The sequence below is a fragment of the Anomalospiza imberbis genome, unplaced genomic scaffold (assembly GCF_031753505.1).
Source record: "Anomalospiza imberbis isolate Cuckoo-Finch-1a 21T00152 unplaced genomic scaffold, ASM3175350v1 scaffold_331, whole genome shotgun sequence".
Classification (NCBI taxonomy): domain Eukaryota; kingdom Metazoa; phylum Chordata; class Aves; order Passeriformes; family Viduidae; genus Anomalospiza; species Anomalospiza imberbis.
In genome coordinates, this window is record NW_027099951.1 from 89,402 (window position 1) to 108,297 (window position 18,896).

Genomic DNA, 18,896 nt, shown 5'->3' on the forward strand with positions numbered 1-18,896 from the left:
TTTTGGGGCTGGCGATTTTGAGGTGATTTTTGGGGTTGGCGATTTTGGGGTGATTTTTGGGGTGCCCCCGCAGCCCCCACCAGCGAACCCACTCACCTGGTGCTCGAGGACGTGACGGACACCACGGCCACCCTCAAGTGGCGCCCGCCCGAGCGCGTGGGCGCGGGGGGCATCGACGGCTACCTGGTGGAGTGGTGCCGGGAAGGGGGTGAGTGGGGCACCCCAAAATCCGGGGGGGACCCCAAAATTTAGGGGGGTACCCCAAATTTTGGGGTGGGATCCCAAAACTTGGTGGGAATCGCTGAAATTTGGGGCGATTGCAAAATTTGGTGGGAACCCCAAAATTTTGGGGGGCATCGAGGGGGACCTGGTGGAGTGGGGAGTGTGGGGGGGTGAGTGGGGCACCCCAAAATTTGGGGGGGATCTTAAAATTCGGGGGGGGGACCCCAAATTCTGGGGTGGGATGGCAAAACTTCGAGGGAGATCCTAAAACTTTTGGGGAATTGCTGAAATTTGGGGCGATCCCAAAATTTGGTGGGAACCCCAAAAGTTTGGGGGGCGTCGAGGTGGAGTGAGCGGGGGGGGGGGGGAATCGCAAAATTTGGGGGGGAACCCCAAAAATGGGAGGGACCCCAAAATTTTGGGTTGGGATCTCTAAACTTGGTGGGAATCGCTGAAACTTGGAGGGGACCCAAAAATTTCGGGAACTTTTTGGGACTTGTCCAAAATCCCCCAACTTGATGGCTCCCGGCCCCATAGCCCCCTCCCTGACCCCAGAACCCCCAAAATCAAATACCCCCGCCCCATAACCACAAAATCCAGAACCCCCCGACCCCACAACCCTCTCCCTAGCCCCATAACCCCAAAATCCAGAACCCCCCGACCCCACAACCCCCTCCCCAACCCCCATAACCCCCAAAATCCGAAACCCCCCGACCCCATAGCCCCAAAATCCGGTGCCCCCCCGACCCCATAGCCCCAAAATCCGGTGCCCCCCGGACCCCATAACCCCAAAATCCGGTGCCCTCCGACCCCATAGCCCCAAAATCCGGTACCCCCGGACCCCATAACCCCAAAATCCGGTGCCCTCCGACCCCATAACCCCAAAATCCGGTGCCCCCCGACCCCATAACCCCAAAATCCGGTACCCCCGGACCCCATAACCCCAAAATCCGGTACCCCCCGGACCCCATAACCCCAAAATCCGGTACCCCCCAGCCCCATAACCCCAAAATCCGGTACCCCCGGACCCCATAACCCCCAAATCCGATACCCCCGGACCCCATAGCCCCCAAAATCCGGTACCCCCGGACCCCATAACCCCAAAATCCGGTACCCCTGGACCCCATAACCCCAAAATCCGGTACCCCATAACCCCAAAATCTGGTACCCCATAACCCCATAACCCCCAAAATCCGGTACCCCTGGACCCCATAACCCCAAAATCCGGTACCCCATAACCCCAAAATCTGGTACCCCATAACCCCATAACCCCCAAAATCCGGTACCCCTGGACCCCATAACCCCCAAATCCGGTGCCCTCCGACCCCATAACCCCAAAATCCGGTACCCCCCAGCCCCATAACCCCCAAATCCGGTGCCCCCCGACCCCATAGCCCCCCGATTTGTCGCCCCCAGACTCCACCTGGACCCCCGCGAACACGGAGCTGGTGGAGCGCTGCGGGCTCACGGTGCGGGGGTTGCCCACGGGCGAGAAGCTGCTGTTCCGCGTGGTCGGGGTGAACATCGCGGGCCGCAGCCCCCCGGCCACCATGGCCCAGCCCGTCACCATCCGCGAGATCGTCGGTGCGCCCCGGGGCACCCCCAAATCAGGGGGGCACCCCGGAATCGTGGGGGAAGCCCGGAATGGGGGGGTGGGGGGGGAGCCTGAAATCAGGGGGGAATCCCGAAATTAGGGGGGGATTCGGGAGCATCGCGGGGGAACCCCAAAATCAGGGGAGGGAGGCTGAAATCGGGGGGGATCCCGAAATTAGGGGGGATCTCGAAACTGGGGGGGAGCCCGAAATCGGGGGGATTCGGAAACACCGCGGAGGGACCCCGAAATCAGGAGGGGATACCGAAATCAGGGGGAGATCTCGAAATCAAAGGGGGATCCCAAAATTTGGGGGGGAGCCTGAAATCAAGGGGGGAGCCTGAAATTAGGAGGGGATCCCGAAATTAGGGGGGGATTCAGAAATATCACGGGGGAACCCCGAAAGCAGGGGAGGGAGGCTGAAATCGGGGGGATCCTGAAATTATTGGGGGGGGGGGTCCCGAAATTAGAGGGCAGAGCCTGAAATCAGGGGGGGACCCCGAAATCAGGGGGGAGCCCGAAATCGGGGGAGATCCCAAAATTAAGGGGAGATCCCGAAATCAGGGGGGAGCCTAAAATCAGGGGGGACCCCCAAAATCAGGGGATGGAGCCTGAAATCGGGGGGATCCTGAAATTATTGGGGGGGGGGGGTCCCGGAATTTGGGGATTCTGCCCTATAGATCCCCCCTAAACATTGTGAACCCCCACCCCAGAGCGCCCCAAAATCCGGCTGCCCCGGCACCTGCGGCAAACGTACATCAGGAAGGTGGGGGAGCAGGTGAACCTGGTGATCCCCTTCCAGGTGAGCTGGGGGACCCCGAAACTTCAGGGGAGCTCAGCCCTATGGGGATAACTCAGCCCCATAGATTTGTAGGGGTAACTCAGCCCCATAGGAACAAATCAGCCCCACAGATCCCATAGGGACACCTCAACCCCACAGCCCCACAGATTCCATAGGGACACCTCAACCCCACAGATCCCATAGGGATACCTCAAACCTGCAGCCCCATAGATCCCATAGGGACACCTCAACCCCACAGCCCCATAGGGATAAATCAACCCCAGAGCCCCATAGGGACACCTCAACCCCATAGATCCATAGGGACACCTCAACCTCACAGCCCCACAGATTCCATATGGACACCTCAACCCCACAGCCCCATAGGGATAAATCAACCCCAGAGCCCCATAGAGACACCTCAACCCCTCAGCCCCATAGGGATAAATCAACCCCAGAGCCCCATAGGAACAATTCAACCCCACAGCCCCATAGGGACACCTCAACCACGCAGCCCCACAGATTCCATATGGACACCTCAACCCTACAGCCCCACAGATCCCATAGGGACACCTCAACCCCACAGCCCCACAGATCCCATAGGGACACCTCAACCCCACAGCCCCATAGATCCCATAGGGACAATTCAACCCCACAGCCCCATAGGGACAACTCAACCCTCCAGCCCCATTGGGACACCTCAACCCCACAGCCCCATAGGTCTAACGAAGCCCCGCCCCCCGGCAGGGTAAGCCCCGCCCCCAGGTGACGTGGACGAAAGAGGGCGGGGCCCCCTGGGCGAGGACGTGCACGTGCGCACGTCGGACCGCGACACGGTGTTCTTCATCCGCGCCGCCGCCAGGGGGCACTCGGGGCGCTACGGGCTCAGCGTGCGCATCGAGGGCATGGAGGACACGGCCGAGATGCGCCTGCGCATCGTCGGTAACTGGGAGCACTGGGAGCACTGGGAGGGACTGGGAGTGATGGGAGAGGCAGTGGTGGACATGGGAGAACCAAGGCTGGGCACTGGGATTGGGCACTGGAGCACTGGGAGCACTGGGAGGGACTGGGAGTGATGGGAGAGGCAGTGGGGGACATTGGGGGAGAACCAGGGTTGGGCACTGGGATTGGGCACTGGGAGCACTGGGAGCACTGGGAGGGACTGGGAGTGATGGGAGAGGCAGTGGGGGACATGGGAGAACCAGGGTTGGGCACTGGGATTGGGAACTGGGAGCACTGGGAGCACTGGGCTCAGCGTGCGCATCGAGGGCATGGAGGACACGGCCGAGATGCGCCTGCGCATCGTCGGTAACTGGGAGCACTGGGAGGGACTGGGAGTGATGGGAGAGGCAGTGGTGGGACAGGGGAGAACCAGGGTTGGGCACTGGGATTGGGAACTGGGAGCACTGGGAGCACTGGGAGGGACTGGAAGTGATGGGAGAGGCAGTGGGGGACATGGGAGAACCAAGGCTGGGCGCTGGGATTGGGAACTGGGAGCACTGGGAGCACTGGGAGGGACTGGGAGTGATGGGAGAGGCAGTGGGGGACATGGGAGAACCAGGGTTGGACACTGGGATTGGGAACTGGGAGCACTGGGCTCAGCGTGCGCATCGAGGGCATGGAGGACACGGCCGAGATGCGCCTGCGCATCGTCGGTAACTGGGAGCACTGGGAGCACTGGGAGGGACTGGGAGTGATGGGAGAGGCAGTGGTGGACATGGGAGAACCAAGGCTGGGCACTGGGATTGGGCACTGGGAGCACTGGGAGCACTGGGAGGGACTGGGAGTGATGGGAGAGGCAGTGGGGGACATGGGAGAACCAGGGTTGGGCACTGGGATTGGGCACTGGGAGCACTGGGAGCACTGGGAGGGACTGGGAGTGATGGGAGAGGCAGTGGGGGACATGGGGAGAACCAGGGTTGGGCACTGGGATTGGGCACTGGGAGCACTGGGAGCACTGGGAGGGACTGGGAGTGATGGGAGAGGCAGTGGGGGGACATGGGAGAACCAGGGTTGGGCACTGGGATTGGGAACTGGGAGCACTGGGAGCACTGGGCTCAGCGTGCGCATCGAGGGCATGGAGGACACGGCCGAGATGCGCCTGCGCATCGTCGGTAACTGGGAGCACTGGGAGGGACTGGGAGTGATGGGAGAGGCAGTGGTGGACAGGGGAGAACCAGGGTTGGGCACTGGGATTGGGAACTGGGAGCACTGGGAGCACTGGGAGGGACTGGAAGTGATGGGAGAGGCAGTGGGGGACATGGGAGAACCAAGGCTGGGCGCTGGGATTGGGAACTGGGAGCACTGGGAGCACTGGGAGGGACTGGGAGTGATGGAGAGGCAGTGGGGGACATGGGAGAACCAGGGTTGGACACTGGGATTGGGAACTGGGAGCACTGGGCTCAGCGTGCGCATCGAGGGCATGGAGGACACGGCCGAGATGCGCCTGCGCATCGTCAGTAACTGGGAGCACTGGGAGCACTGGGAGGGACTGGGAGTGATGGGAGAGGCAGTGGTGGACATGGGAGAACCAAGGCTGGGCACTGGGATTGGGAACTGGGAGCACTGGGAGCACTGGGAGGGACTGGGAGTGATGGGAGAGGCAGTGGGGGGACATGGGAGAACCAGGGTTGGGCACTGGGATTGGGAACTGGGAGCACTGGGAGCACTGGGCTCAGCGTGCGCATCGAGGGCATGGAGGACACGGCCGAGATGCGCCTGCGCATCGTCGGTAACTGGGAGCACTGGGAGGGACTGGGAGTGATGGGAGAGGCAGTGGTGGACATGGGAGAACCAGGGTTGGGCACTGGGATTGGGAACTGGGAGCATTGGGAGGGACTGGGAGGGACTGGGAGTGATGGGAGAGGCAGTGGTGGACATGGGAGAACCAAGGCTGGGCACTGGGATTGGGAACTGGGAGAACTGGGAGCACTGGGAGTGATGGGAGAGGCAATGGGGGAAGCAGGGATGAGCACTGGGATTGGGAACTGGGAGCACTGGGAGTGATGGCATGGGCAACTGGAGGAACTGGGGGAAGCAGGACTGGGCACTGGGATTGGGAACTGGGAGCACTGGGAGAAACTGGGAGGGACTGGTAGTGATGGGAGAGGCAATGGGGGACATGGGAGAACCAGGGTTGGTCACTGGGATTGGGAACTGGGAGCACTGGGAGAAACTGGGAGGGACTGGGAGTGATGGGAGAGGCAATGGGGGAAGCAGGGATGAGCACTGGGATTGGGAACTGGGAGCACTGGGAGCACTGGGAGGGACTGGGAGTGATGGGAGAGGCAGTGGTGGACATGGGGAGAACCAAGGCTGGGCACTGGGATTGGGCACTGGGAGCACTGGGAGGGACTGGGAGTGATGGGAGAAGCAGTGGGGGACATGGGAGAACCAGGGTTGGGCACTGGGATTGGGAACTGGGAGCACTGGGAGGGACTGGGAGTGATGGGAGAGGCAATGGGGAAAGCAGGGATGAGCACTGGGATTGGGAACTGGGAGCACTGGGGAGCACTGGGAGTGATGGGAGAGGCAATGGGGAAAGCAGGGATGAGCACTGGGATTGGGAACTGGGAGCACTGGGAGCACTGGGCTCAGCGTGCGCATCGAGGGCATGGAGGACACGGCCGAGATGCGCCTGCGCATCGTCGGTAACTGGGAGCACTGGGAGCACTGGGAGGGACTGGGAGTGATGGGAGAGGCAATGGTGGACATGGGAGAACCAGGGTTGGGCACTGGGATTGGGAACTGGGAGCACTGGGAGGGACTGGGAGTGATGGGAGAGGCAGTGGGGGACATGGGAGAACCAAGGCTGGGCACTGGGATTGGGAACTGGGAGCACTGGGAGGGACTGGGAGTGATGGGAGAGGCAATGGGGGAAGCGGGGATGAGCACTGGGATTGGGAACTGGGAGCACTGGGAGCACTGGGAGGGACTGGGAGTGATGGGAGAGGCAGTGGGGGACATGGGGAACCAAGGCTGGGCACTGGGATAGGGAACTGGGAGCAATGAGATTGGGAACTGGGAGTGATGGGATTGGGAACTGGGAGCACTGGGACGGGTGTGAGGGCAACTGGAGGAACTGGGGGAAGCAGGGATGAGGATTGGGATTGGGAACTGGGAGCACTGGGAGTACTGGGAGTGATGGGGTGGCAACTGGGGGAACTGGGATTGGGAACTGGGAGCACTGGGATTGGGAACTCAGAGCACTGGGAGTGACTGGGACTGGTGTGAGGGGAACTGGGAGCACTGGGATTGGGAACTGGGAGCACTGGGATTTGGAACTGGGAGCACTGGGATTGGGAACTCAGAGCACTGGGAGTGACTGGGACTGGTGTGAGGGGAACTGGGAGCACTGGGACTGGAACTGGGAGCACTGGGATTCGGAACTGGGAGCACTGGGAGCACTGGGATTGGGAACTCAGAGCACTGGGAGTGACTGGGACTGGTGTGAGGGGAACTGGGAGCACTGGGACTGGGAACTGGGAGCACTGGGATTCGGAACTGGGAGCACTGGGACTGGGAACTGTGGAGCACTGGGACTGGGAACTGGGAGCACTGGGAGCACTGGGATTATTTTTGGGGTATTTTGGGGTGGTTTTGGGGTATTTTGGAGCAGTTTTTGGGGGTATTTTGGGGGTGCTGTTTTCTGGCGATATTTGGGTGTGTTTTGGGGGGTGTTTTAGGGGTATTTTGGGGTATTTTGGAACAGTTTTTGGGAGTATTTTTGGGTGCTGTTTTCTGGGTATATTTTGGGGTGTTTTGGAGCAGTTTTTGGAGTATTTTTGGTGGTGCTGTTTTCTGGGGATATTTTGGGGTGTTTTAGGGGTATTTTGGGGTGTTTTGGGGTATTTTGGGGTGCTGTTTTCTGGCAATATTTGGGGGTGTTTTTGGGGTGTTTTAGGGGTATTTTGGGGTATTTTGGAGCAGTTTTTGGGGTATTTTGGGGTGCTGTTTTCTGGCAATATTTGGGGGTGTTTTTGGGGTGTTTTAGGGGTATTTTGGGGTATTTTGGAGCAGTTTTTGGGAGTATTTTTGGGTGTTGTTTTCTGGGTATATTTTGGGGTGTTTTGGAGCAGTTTTTTGGAGTATTTTTGGGTGCTGTTTTCTGGGGATATTTTGGGGTGTTTTAGGGGTATTTTGGGGTGTTTTGGGGTATTTTGGGGGTGCTGTTTTCTGGCGATATTTTGGGGTGGTTTTGGGGTGTTTTGGAGCAGTTTTTGGAGTATTTTTGGGTGCTGTTTTCTGGGGATATTTTGGGGTGGTTTTGGGGTGGTTTTGGGGTGTCCCTGAGATAATTCCCCCCCCCCCAGAGCGGCCGGGGCCCCCCCCAGAAGGTGCAGGTGAAGGAGGTTTGGGGGTTCAACGCCCTGGTGGAGTGGGAGCCCCCCCGAGGACGACGGCAACGCCGAGATCACCGGCTACACCATCATGAAGGCCAGACAAGAGAACCATGGTGAGAGGGCCGCACCCCAAAATCGGCCCAAGGGAACCCCAAAATGCTCAAGGAGCCCCCAAATCCTGAAGTGAGCCCCCACAAAACCCCAAATCCCCAAACGACACCCCAGATCCTCAACGGAACGCCCAAATCTTGACCTGATACCCCAAATCCTCAAAGGAACCCCCAGGTCCTCAACTGAGCCCCCAAATTCTCTCTGGAACCCCCAAATCATGAACTGAGCCCCCAGATCTTGAACTGAGCCCACAGATTCTCACTGGAACCCCTAAATTGTCAGTGGAATCCTCAAATCCCCAACTGACACCCCAAATCCTCAACGGAACCCCCAGATCCTCAACGGAGCCCCCAAATCCTCAACGGAACCCACAAATACTCAATGGAACCCACAAATCCTGAACTGAGCTCCCAAATTCTCAATGGAACCCCCAAAATCCTGAACTGAACCCCCAAACCCCCCTCACAACTGCCCAAAAACCCCTCAGCTCCCCAAAATCTCCCACAAAACCACCCCAAAACCACCTCAAACCCCCCAAAACCACCTCAAACCCCCCAAAATCTCCACCAAACCTCCCCAAAAGCACCTCAAAGCCCCCCAGAACCCCTCAGCTCCCCCCAAAAACGCCCTCAGCTCCAACAAATCCCCCCAAACCCCCCCAAAAACCCTCTCAGCTCCCCAAAATCTCCCACAAAATCACCCCAAAAGCCCCTCAAACACCCCAAAACCCCCTCAGCTCCCCAAAATCTCCCACCAAACCACCCCCAAAACCACACCAAACCCCCTCAGGACCCCCCAAAAACCCCCTCAAACCCCCCCAAACCCCCTCATGAGCCCCCAAAAACCCCCTCAGCTCCCAAAATCTTCCACAGAACCACCCCAAACCCCCTCAGGACCCGCAAACCCCACCAAAACCCCCTCATGAGCCCCCCAAAACCCTCTTATCTCTTCAAAATCTCCCACCAAACCACCCCAAAACCACCCCAAACCCCCTCAGGACCCCCCAAAACCCTCTCAATCACCCCCAAAACCCCCTCATGAGCCCCCAAAAACCCCCTCAAGTCCCCAAAATCTTCCACAGAACCACCCCAAGCCCCCTCAGGACCCCCCAAAACACCCTCAAACACCTCCAAACCCCCTCATGAGCCCCCAAAAAACCCTCTCAGCTCCCCAAAATCTTCCACAGAACCACCCCAAGTCCCCTCAGGACCCCCCAAAACCCCCTCAAACACCCCCCAAACCCTCTCATGAGCCCCCAAAAACCCCCTCAGCTCCCCAAAATCTACCACCAAACCACCCCAAAAACCACCCCAAGCCCCCTCAGGACCCCCCAAAACCCTCTCAATCACCCCCAAAACCCCCTCATGAGCCCCCAAAAACCCCCTCAGCTCCCCAAAATCTCCCACCAAACCACCCCAAAACCGCCTCAAACCCCCTCAGGACCCCCCAAAACCCTCTCAATCACCCCCAAAACCCCCTCATGAGCCCCCAAAAACCCCCTCAGCTCCCAAAATCTTCCACAGAACCACCCCAAACCCCCTCAGGACCCCCCAAAACCCTCTCAATCACCCCCAAAACCCCCTCATGAGCCCCCAAAAACCCCCTCAGGTCCCCAAAATCTTCCACAGAACCACCCCAAGCCCCCTCAGGACCCCCCAAAAACACCCTCAAACACCTCCAAACCCCCTCATGAGCCCCCAAAAACCCTCTCAGCTCCCCAAAATCTTCCACAGAACCACCCCAAGTCCCCTCAGGACCCCCCAAAACCCCCCTCAAACACCCCCAAACCCTCTCATGAGCCCCCAAAAACCCCCTCAGCTCCCCAAAATCTACCACCAAAACCACCCCAAAACCACCCCAAGCCCCCTCAGGACCCCCCAAAACCCTCTCAATCACCCCCCAAAACCCCCCTCATGAGCCCCCAAAAACCCCCTCAGCTCCCCAAAATCTCCCACCAAACCACCCCAAAACCGCCTCAAACCCCCTCAGGACCCCCCAAAACCCTCTCAATCACCCCCAAAACCCCCTCATGAGCCCCCAAAAACCCCCTCAGCTCCCAAAATCTTCCACAGAACCACCCCAAACCCCCTCAGGACCCCCCAAAACCCCCTCAAACACCCCCAAAACCCCCTCATGAGCCCCCAAAAACCCCCTCAGCTCCCAAAATCTTCCACAGAACCACCCCAAAACCCCTCAGGACCCCCCAAAACCCTCTCAATCACCTCCAAAAACCCCCTCACGAACCCCCAAAAACCCTCTCAGCTCCCCAACATCTTCCCCAGAACCACCCCAAACCCCCTCAGGACCCCCCAAACCCCACCAAAACCCCCTCATGAGCCCCCCAAACCCCCCCTGACGACCCCCCAAACCCCCCCGCAGGAGTGGTTCACGGTGTACGAGCACAACCGGCCCCTGCGCTGCACGGCCTCGGAGCTGGTGATGGGCAACGAGTACCTGTTCAAGGTGTTCAGCGAGAACCTGTGCGGGCTCAGCGAGAAACCCGGGCTGTCCTCCAACACGGCCGTCATCCCCAAAGCGGGTACCCCAAAATTCGGGGGGTTTCGGGGGGGATCGAGGTGGTTTGGGGGGGGGGGGGGTTTGAGGTTGTTTTGGGGGAGTTTCAGATGTTTTTTGGGGAGATTTGAGATGGTTTTGGGAGATATTGAAAGGCTTTGGGGATGGTTGAGATGGATTTGGGGGGTGTTGAGGTGGTTTTGGGGGGTTTGAGGTGGTTTGGGGGGGGTTCGAGGTGGTTTTGAGATGGTTTTGGGGGAGATTGAAGGGATTTTAGGGGGTTTGAGGTGGTTTTGGGGGGTTTGAGGTGGTTTTGGGGGAGATTGAAGGGATTTTAGGGGGTTTGAGGTGGTTTTGGGGGGTTTGAGGTGGTTTTGGGGGAGATTGAAGGGATTTTGGGGGGTTTGAGGTGGTTTTGGGGGGGTTTGAGGTGGTTTTGGGGGAGATTGAAGGGATTTTGGGGGGTTTGAGGTGGTTTTGGGGGGTTTGAGGTGGTTTTGGGGGAGATTGAAGGGATTTTGGGGGGTTTGAGGTGGTTTTGGGGGGTTTGAGGTGGTTTTGGGGGAGATTGAAGGGATTTTGGGGGGTTTGAGGTGGTTTTGGGGGGTTTGAGGTGGTTTTGGGGGAGATTGAAGGGATTTTGGGGGGTTTGAGGTGGTTTGCGGGGAGATTGAAGGGATTTGGGGCGGTTTCTGTGGGTTCAGGATGAGCCCCGTGGTCCCCAAACCACTCAAAGCATCCTCAAAGCGGGTACCCCAAAATTCGTGGGGTTTTGGGGGGGTTTGAAGGGATTTGGGGAGGTTTGAGGTGATTTGGGGAGGGGGTTGAGGTGGTTTTGGGGGGGGTTTGAGGTGGTTTTGAGATGGTTTTGGGGGAGATTGAAGGGATTTAGGGGGTTTGAGGTGGTTTGGGGGGGGGGTTGATGTCTTTTTGGGGGGGTTTGAGGTGGTTTTGAGGTGATTTTGGGAGATTTGAATGGATTTGGGGAGGTTTGAGGGTTTTTTTGGGGGCTTGAGGAGGTTTTGAGGTGTTTTTGGGGGGATTTGGAGGGTGTTGAGGTGGTTTTGGGGAGGGTTTCAGGTGGTTTTGGGGTAGATTTGAAGGGATTTGGTGCAGTTTCTATACGTTCAGGGAGATCTCCGTGATCCCCAAAACCACTTCCAGCATCCCCAAAGCCCCAACCCCAAAATCACGGGGTTGATTGAGCTCTTAATTGGGATTTTTAATGAATTGGTGTATCTTTAATTGGAAGGCATCAATTTTGGGGTGTTTAACAAGGAATATCGTGAAGATTTTAAAGGGTTTTTAGGGGGTCACCCAGACATTGGGGGTCTCACCCTGATTTCACCCACCCTTTTTTGGGGTTGGGGGTGGAACCCCATGCAATTATCACCCCCCCAAGAATTTTGGGGTCCCCTAACTCCTGCTGGGGACCCCCCCAGAGCTGCGGCTGAAGCCCCCCCAGTACCAGGAGCACGATTTCCGCTCGGCCCCCCCCAGTTCCTGACCCCGCTGGTGGATCGCAGCGCCGTGGGCCGGATACTCCACCGCCCTCAACTGTGCAGTCAGGGGGCACCCCAAGGTTTGGGAGGGGGTCCTCGGGGGGATTTGGGGTCCCCCTGACTCTGTTCACCCCAAAATTAGGGGGGGTTTGGGTGGAGATTTTGCAGTCCCGGGTGGAGATTTGGGGGTCCTGAAGGGGTTTGGGGTCTCCAATTCATCCCTCTGCTCTCAATTGGATGAGTGGGGATAATTATGGGGGTCTTGGGGGTCAGTTTGGGGGGGATCCTGAGGGGGTTTTGGGGTCCCCCTGAGCCTGTTCACCCCAAAATTAGGGGGATTTGGGAGGAGATTTGGGGTTCTTGGTGAGTTTTGGGGTCCCCCTGAGCCTGTTCACCCCAAAAGTGGGGGAGCTTGGGTGGAGATTTGAGGTCTCGATGGGGTTTTGGGGTCCCCCTGAGCCTGTTCACCCCAAAATTAGGGGGACTGGGTGGAGATTTGGGGTCCTGGGAGGGTTTGGGGTCCCCCTGAGCCTGTTCACCCCAAAATTAGGAGGGTTTGGGAGGAGATTTGGGGTCCTGGGACGGTTTTGGGCTATTTTTGGGGTGCATTTTGGGACTCAGCTGACCAGCTGTGCCCCTCCCAGCCTGAAGATCCAGGTGTGGGGTTCACCTGAGGAAGGGTTTTTGGGGTGTCCCAATGGGGCTGTGAGTCCATCCCCAGGTCTGGGTGTTTTTGGGGTGCCTTGTTGTCCCCAATGGGGCTGTGAGTCCATCCCCAGGTCTGGGTGTTTTTGGGGTGCCTTGGGGCATTTTTGGGGTGCATTTTGGGACTCACCTTGACCAGCTGTGCCCCTCCCAGCCCAAGGTGGTGTGGCTGAAGAACCAGGTGGCCATCGGGGAGGACCCCAAATTCCTGGCCAGGCACAGCCAGGGGGTCCTGACCCTCCTCATCCGCAAGCCGGGACCCTTCGATGGTGGCACCTACACCTGCAGGGCTGTCAACGAGCTGGGCGAGGCCCTGACCGAGTGTCGGCTCGAGATTCGGGGGTGAGGGGGGTCCCCAAAATCTGGGGGGGGGGGTCCCCAAAATGAGAGGAGATCCCCAAAATCTGGGGGGAGGTCCTAAATACCTGGGCGAGGTTTGTGGTACCTGGGGGAGGGTTGTGGATACCTGGGGGGAGGTGCTGGGTGAAGGAATAATGGAGGGAGAAGGGGGCACCCCAAAATCTGGGGGAGCTCCTCACAGATTTGGGGGGCTCCCCAAAATCCTGGGGGTCCCCAAAATCGGGGAGGGGTTCCCAAAATTGTGGGGGAGGTGGTGAATACCTGGGCGAGGGTTGTGGATACCTGGGGGAGGTGCTGGGTGAAGGAATAATGAAGGGGGAGAAGGGGCACCCCAAAATCTGGGGAGGCTCCTCACAGATTTGGGGGGCTCCCCAAAATCCTGGGGGGTCCCCAAAATCGGGGAGGGGGTTCCCAAAATTGTGGGGGAGGTGGTGAATACCTGGGTGAGGGTTGTGGATACCTGAGGGAGGTGCTGGGTGAAGGAATAACAGGGGGAAGAAGGGGCACCCCAAAATCTGGGGGAGCACCTCACAAATTTTTTGGGGTACCTTGGGAGGGTTTCCTGATATTGGGGTGGGGGCATTGTGGGTTTGGGGGGCAACTGAAGCCCCCCTCAACGTGTGTCTCTCCCTCCACAGTGCCCCAGTGATGGTGACAAAAAATGGTGAGGGGGGGGGGGCTTAATTGGGGGAGTATTAATTAGAGAAGCTTTAATTGGGGGGTTTGATTGGGAAGTTAAATTGGGGTGTATTAATTGGGAGGATTAATTGGGGGCATTAACTGAGTGGTCTTGGGGGGGTTAAATAGAAGGTTTTTACTTGGGTTTAGTTGGGGTGTTTTAATTGGGGGGCTTTAATTGGGGGGGGTTAAATGGAGATGTTAAATTTGGCGTTTAATTAGGGGTGTTAATTAAGGAGATCTTTAATTGAGAGTTAACTGGTGATCTTTGAGGCTGTATTTGGGGGATCTTTAATTCGGGAGGTTTAATTAGGAAGTCTTTAATTAGGGGGTATTTAACGGGGGGTGTTTAATTGGCGGGGTGGATTTTGAGGCCACGTTTGAGGGGTTCCCCCTTACTTTTGGGGTGCTGACCCCCATCTTTGCCACCTCCAGGCCAGCACCATCCTGCACAGCCAGAAGCCCATGGTGGTGAGGAAAGAAGAGCGTGTGGGTGACAAAGGCGCCACGAAGCCCCCCAAAAATAAAGAATCTGAGCAATCCTCCAGAGTCTGCGCTTCATTCTGGGGAGGGGGCACCTCAGGAATCAGGGAGCACATTTCCTACCTTTCTCTCCTCACGTTTTCTTCTCTTTTCCTTCGTGTTTCCTGGCTCTGTATCCCCTCGTGGTTCTTGCCTTTTCTCCCCTCACGTTTCTCTTCATTTTCTCCCCCTCACATTTCCTGCCATTTTTCACCCCTCTCGTTTCCCACTTTTTTTCCCCTCCCATTTCCTTTTTCTTTTGCCCCCATCACGTTTCCCCCGTTTTTTTCCCCCCTCATGATTTGGGCCCTTTTTCTCCCCTCACGTTTTCCATCCTTTCGCCCCTCACATTTCCCACCCTTTCTCCTTCACATATCCCACCCCTTTCCCTTCATATTTCTTCCCCTTTTCCCCCTCACATTTCCTGCAATTTCCCCCCTCTCGTTTCCCACTCTTTTCCCCTCACATTTCCTTTTTTTTTGCCCCCATCACGTTTCCCCCCGTTTTTTCCCCCCTCACAATTTGGGCCCTTTTTCTCCCCTCACGTTTTCCATCCTTTCGCCCCTCACATTTCCCACCCTTTCTCCCCTTCACATTTCCCACCCCTTTCCCTTCATATTTCTTCCCCTTTTCCCCCTCACATTTCCTGCAATTTCCCCCCTCTCGTTTCCCACTCTTTTCCCCTCACATTTCCTTTTTTTTTTGCCCCCATCACGTTTCCCCCGTTTTTTCCCCCCTCACAATTTGGGCCCTTTTTCTCCCCTCACGTTTTCCATCCTTTCGCCCCTCACATTTCCCACCCCTTTCCCTTCATATTTCTTCCCCTTTTCCTCCTCACATTTCCACCCTTTTCTCCCCTCACGTTTCCCTTCACATTTCCCACCATTTTTCTCCTCCCGTTTCCCGCTCTTTTCCCCTCACATTTCCTTTATTTTGCCCCCCTCACGTTTCCCACCCTTTTCCCCCTTCACATTTCCCACCCCTTTCCCTTCATATTTCTTCCCCTTTTCCTCCTCACATTTCCCACCCTTTTCACCCCTCACGTTTCCCTTCACATTTCCCACCATTTTTCTCCTCCCGTTTCCCGCTCTTTTCCCCTCACATTTCCTTTATTTTGCCCCCCTCACGTTTCCCACCCTTTTCCCCCTTCACATTTCCCACCCCTTTCCCTTCATATTTCTTCCCCTTTTCCCCCTCACATTTCCTGCAATTTCCCCCCTCTCGTTTCCCACTCTTTTCCCCTCACATTTCCTTTTTTTTTGCTCCATGACGTTTCCCACCGTTTTTTCCCCCCTCACATTGTGGGCCCTTCTTCTCCCCTCACGTTTCCCACCCTTTTTCTCCCTCATATTTCCTGCCCTTTTCTCCCCTCACACTGCCCTTTACATTTCTTTGCTTTCTCCCCCTCACATTTCCCACCATTTTTTCCCCTCCCATTTCCCTCTCTTTTCCCCTCACGTTTCCTTTATTTTGCCCCCCTCACGTTTTCCCCGCCCTTTTCTCCCCTCATATTTCCTGCCCTTTTCTCCCGTCACACATCCCTTCACATTTCTTTGCTTTCTCCCCCTCACATTTCCCACCATTTTCCCCCTCCCATTTCCCACTCTTTTCCCCTCACGTTTCCTTTATTTTGCCCCATCACGTTTCCCACCCTTTTCTCCCCTCACATTTTCTGCCCCTTTTTCCTCTCACACTTCCTGCTTTTTTCCTTTGTTTTCTCACCCTTTTCCCCCTCAGACCTCCCACACTTGTCCCCATCACGTTTTTTCTCCGTTTTCTCTTTTCCCCATCCCTCCCCTTTTCCCCCCTCATGTTGCCCATCATTTTCCCCCTCACGTTTCCCACACTTTTTCCTCACTTTTTGCTCTCCTCATGCCCCATCACAGACACTCAGCAGCTCATTAAGAAGCAGAAATGTCCCTTTAATGACAAACACATCCTCACCCACCCCCAAATTAAGGCCTCAGCGGTGTCCCCCTCCCCAAGACCCCCTTATGATCCCAACTTCCCTCCAGGAAGGATCCCCCAGGCACTGGATCCCAGACCCCAATAAGCACCAGATCCTGCCCCAGAGAGGATCCAGAATCCCACCCTGGAGGGGACCCCAGACCACTGTCAAGGGCTGAATCCCACCCCACAGCGGAAGCAGGGGTCCCCATCAGGGTCCCATTATCTCCCCAGAGGGGACCCTGACCCTGATAAGGGCCAGATTCTGCCCCAGAAAGGATCCAGGACTCGCATTAGGGGCTTGATCTCACCCCAAGGGGAGACCCCAGACCTCCATTAGCATCCCGGTCCCACCCCGGGGTGACCCCCAGATCATCATTAGGGGCTCAATCCTGCCCTAGAGAGGGTCCAGGATTCCATTAGGAGCCTGATCCCACCCCAGGAGAGGACCCCAGACCCCCCAGAGAGGCTGGATCCCACCCCGGGGTGACCCCCAGACCATCATTAGGGGCTCAATCCTGCCCTAGAGAGGGTCCAGGATTCCAATCAGGAGCCTGATCACACCCCAGGAGGGGACCCCAGACCCCCAGAGAGGCTGGATCCCACCCTGGGGTGACCCCCAGACCATCATTAGGGGCTCAATCCTCCCCTACAGAAGGTCCAGGATTCCCATTAGGAGCCTGATCCCACCCCAGGAGAGGACCCCAGACCCCCAGAGAGGCTGGATCCCACCCTGGGTTGACCCCCCAGATCATCATTAGGGGCTCAATCCTGCCCTAGAGAGGGTCCAGGATTCCAATCAGGAACCTGATCCCACCCCAGGAGAGGACCCCCAGACCCCCAGAGAGGCTGGATCCCACCCCGGGGTGACCCCCAGATCACCATTAGGGGCTCAATCCTGCCCTAGAGAGGGTCCAGGATTCCAATCAGGAGCCTGATCCCACCCCAGGAGAGGACCCCAGACCCCCAGAGAGGCTGGATCCCACCCTGGGGTGACCCCCCAGACCATCATTAGGGGCTCAATCCTGCCCTAGAGAGGGTCCAGGATTCCCATTAGGAGCCTGATCCCACCCCAGGAGAGGACCCCAGACCCCCAGAGAGGCTGGATCCCACCCTGGGGTGACCCCCAGACCATCATTAGGGGCTCAATCCTGCCCTAGAGAGGGTCCAGGATTCCCATTAGGAGCCTGATCCCACCCCAGGAGAGGACCCCAGACCCCCAGAGAGGCTGGATCCCCACCCCGGGGTGACCCCCAGATCATCATTAGGGGCTCAATCCTGCCCTAGAGAGGGTCCAGGATTCCAATCAGGAGCCTGATCCCACCCCATGAGGGGACACCAGACCCCACTTAGGGTCCCATACCCCCTCAGGGGGCCACCCAGACCCCCCACTAGGATCCAAATACCTGCCAGAAGGAGACCCCAGACCCCTCTTAGGATCCCAATCCTGTCTCATAGAGGATCCAAGACCCCTTTGGAGCCTGATCCCACCCCAGGAATCAACCCAGGACCCCCATAAAGGCCCTGATCCCAACCTGTGGGAGACCCCAGACCCCCTTTAAGGTTCTGACTCCCCCCAGGATCCCCCCCCCACCCCACTCACCCTGGAGAGCCCCCTCAGGCCCTCAACAGCACCAACCTGCCCGTCTGCCCCAAATCCACCCCGAACGCCACCAAATTGAGGCCGCTGAGCACGGCCACCAGCACCTTCCTGTCCCAGGGGCACGTAGCGGGGCAACCGTAGGGTCTCCGTGACTGGCCCCCCCATGTCGTCCGAGAAGCTGTAGAGTGCCCACAGCACCGTGGCCGCCCCCGTAGGCCACCACGCCCAGCCCTGCATAGACCCCCCAGCCCCCAGCGCAGCCCCTCGGGGTCCCGCATCCAGCCGCACCACCCCCCAGCCCAGCAGGCACCCCCCGACCAGCAGCACCCCCAGCACGAAGGACACGCAGAAGATGCCCAGGGCACCAGCGCAAGGCCGCGGGTCCCGACGCCGCGCCCAGTTCGGCCGACAGCCCGAGGAGGAGGGAGGGCGAGGAAGGCTTCGGCCACCTTGAGCAGCCCCGAGGGGGTGGCCAGGTACGGGGCGGCCTCGCCGGGTCGCAGCCCGGTCGCGGGTCACCTCGGCTGCATAGGCCAGCGTGGCGATGGCCGAAGCGGCCGTGGCGGCGGCGCGGAGGGCGCGGGGGCGGCCTTGGCCGCCCTCGTGTCCCCGGAGGTGACCCAGCGGCCACAGGATGGTGGCGGTGGCACAAGCCATGCCGGCGGCGGTGGCCAGCGCCAGCGGGAGGTCGCGGCGGGGCGGCGGGCGGCGGAAGGCGTCGTTGAGGAGGAGGAGGAGGGGTGAAGACGAAGGACAAGGCCCAGGCGGACAAGCAGCCGTCGCCCTCGCCCGGGTTCCAGTAGCCGGGGGCCGCAGCCAGTGCCAGCGCCAGGAGGGCGCTGAGGGCCTGGACGCAGCGCAGAGGGGACGGGGGGCGGCACGGAGCGGGCATCCTGGGGGCTGTGGAGAGATGGGGGTCAGGGCTGTTGGGGGCGTTGGGGCATCGGGGGGTCTTGGGGGGCGTTGGGGTGCTGGGTTGGTATTGGGGGACATGGGGGGTTGGGGGTATTGAGGCTGGGCG

The 18,896-nt window shown here is 58.5% G+C and overlaps 1 protein-coding gene across 1 annotated transcript in view; it reads left to right on the forward strand.

The window, feature by feature from the left end:
• The window catches only part of LOC137466615 (myosin-binding protein C, fast-type-like), a 45,329-nt gene extending 32,218 nt beyond the window's left edge, over nucleotides 1-13,111 (forward strand). The window contains 13 exon segments of the mRNA XM_068178291.1: nucleotides 74-208; nucleotides 1,639-1,806; nucleotides 2,527-2,615; nucleotides 3,339-3,384; nucleotides 3,387-3,529; nucleotides 7,904-7,984; nucleotides 7,986-8,030; nucleotides 8,032-8,046; nucleotides 10,424-10,583; nucleotides 12,001-12,050; nucleotides 12,053-12,091; nucleotides 12,093-12,140; nucleotides 12,920-13,111. Of these exon segments, the coding sequence (XP_068034392.1) occupies nucleotides 74-208; nucleotides 1,639-1,806; nucleotides 2,527-2,615; nucleotides 3,339-3,384; nucleotides 3,387-3,529; nucleotides 7,904-7,984; nucleotides 7,986-8,030; nucleotides 8,032-8,046; nucleotides 10,424-10,583; nucleotides 12,001-12,050; nucleotides 12,053-12,091; nucleotides 12,093-12,140; nucleotides 12,920-13,111 (1,211 nt within the window).
• The last annotated feature ends 5,785 nt before the right edge of the window (nucleotides 13,112-18,896 follow it).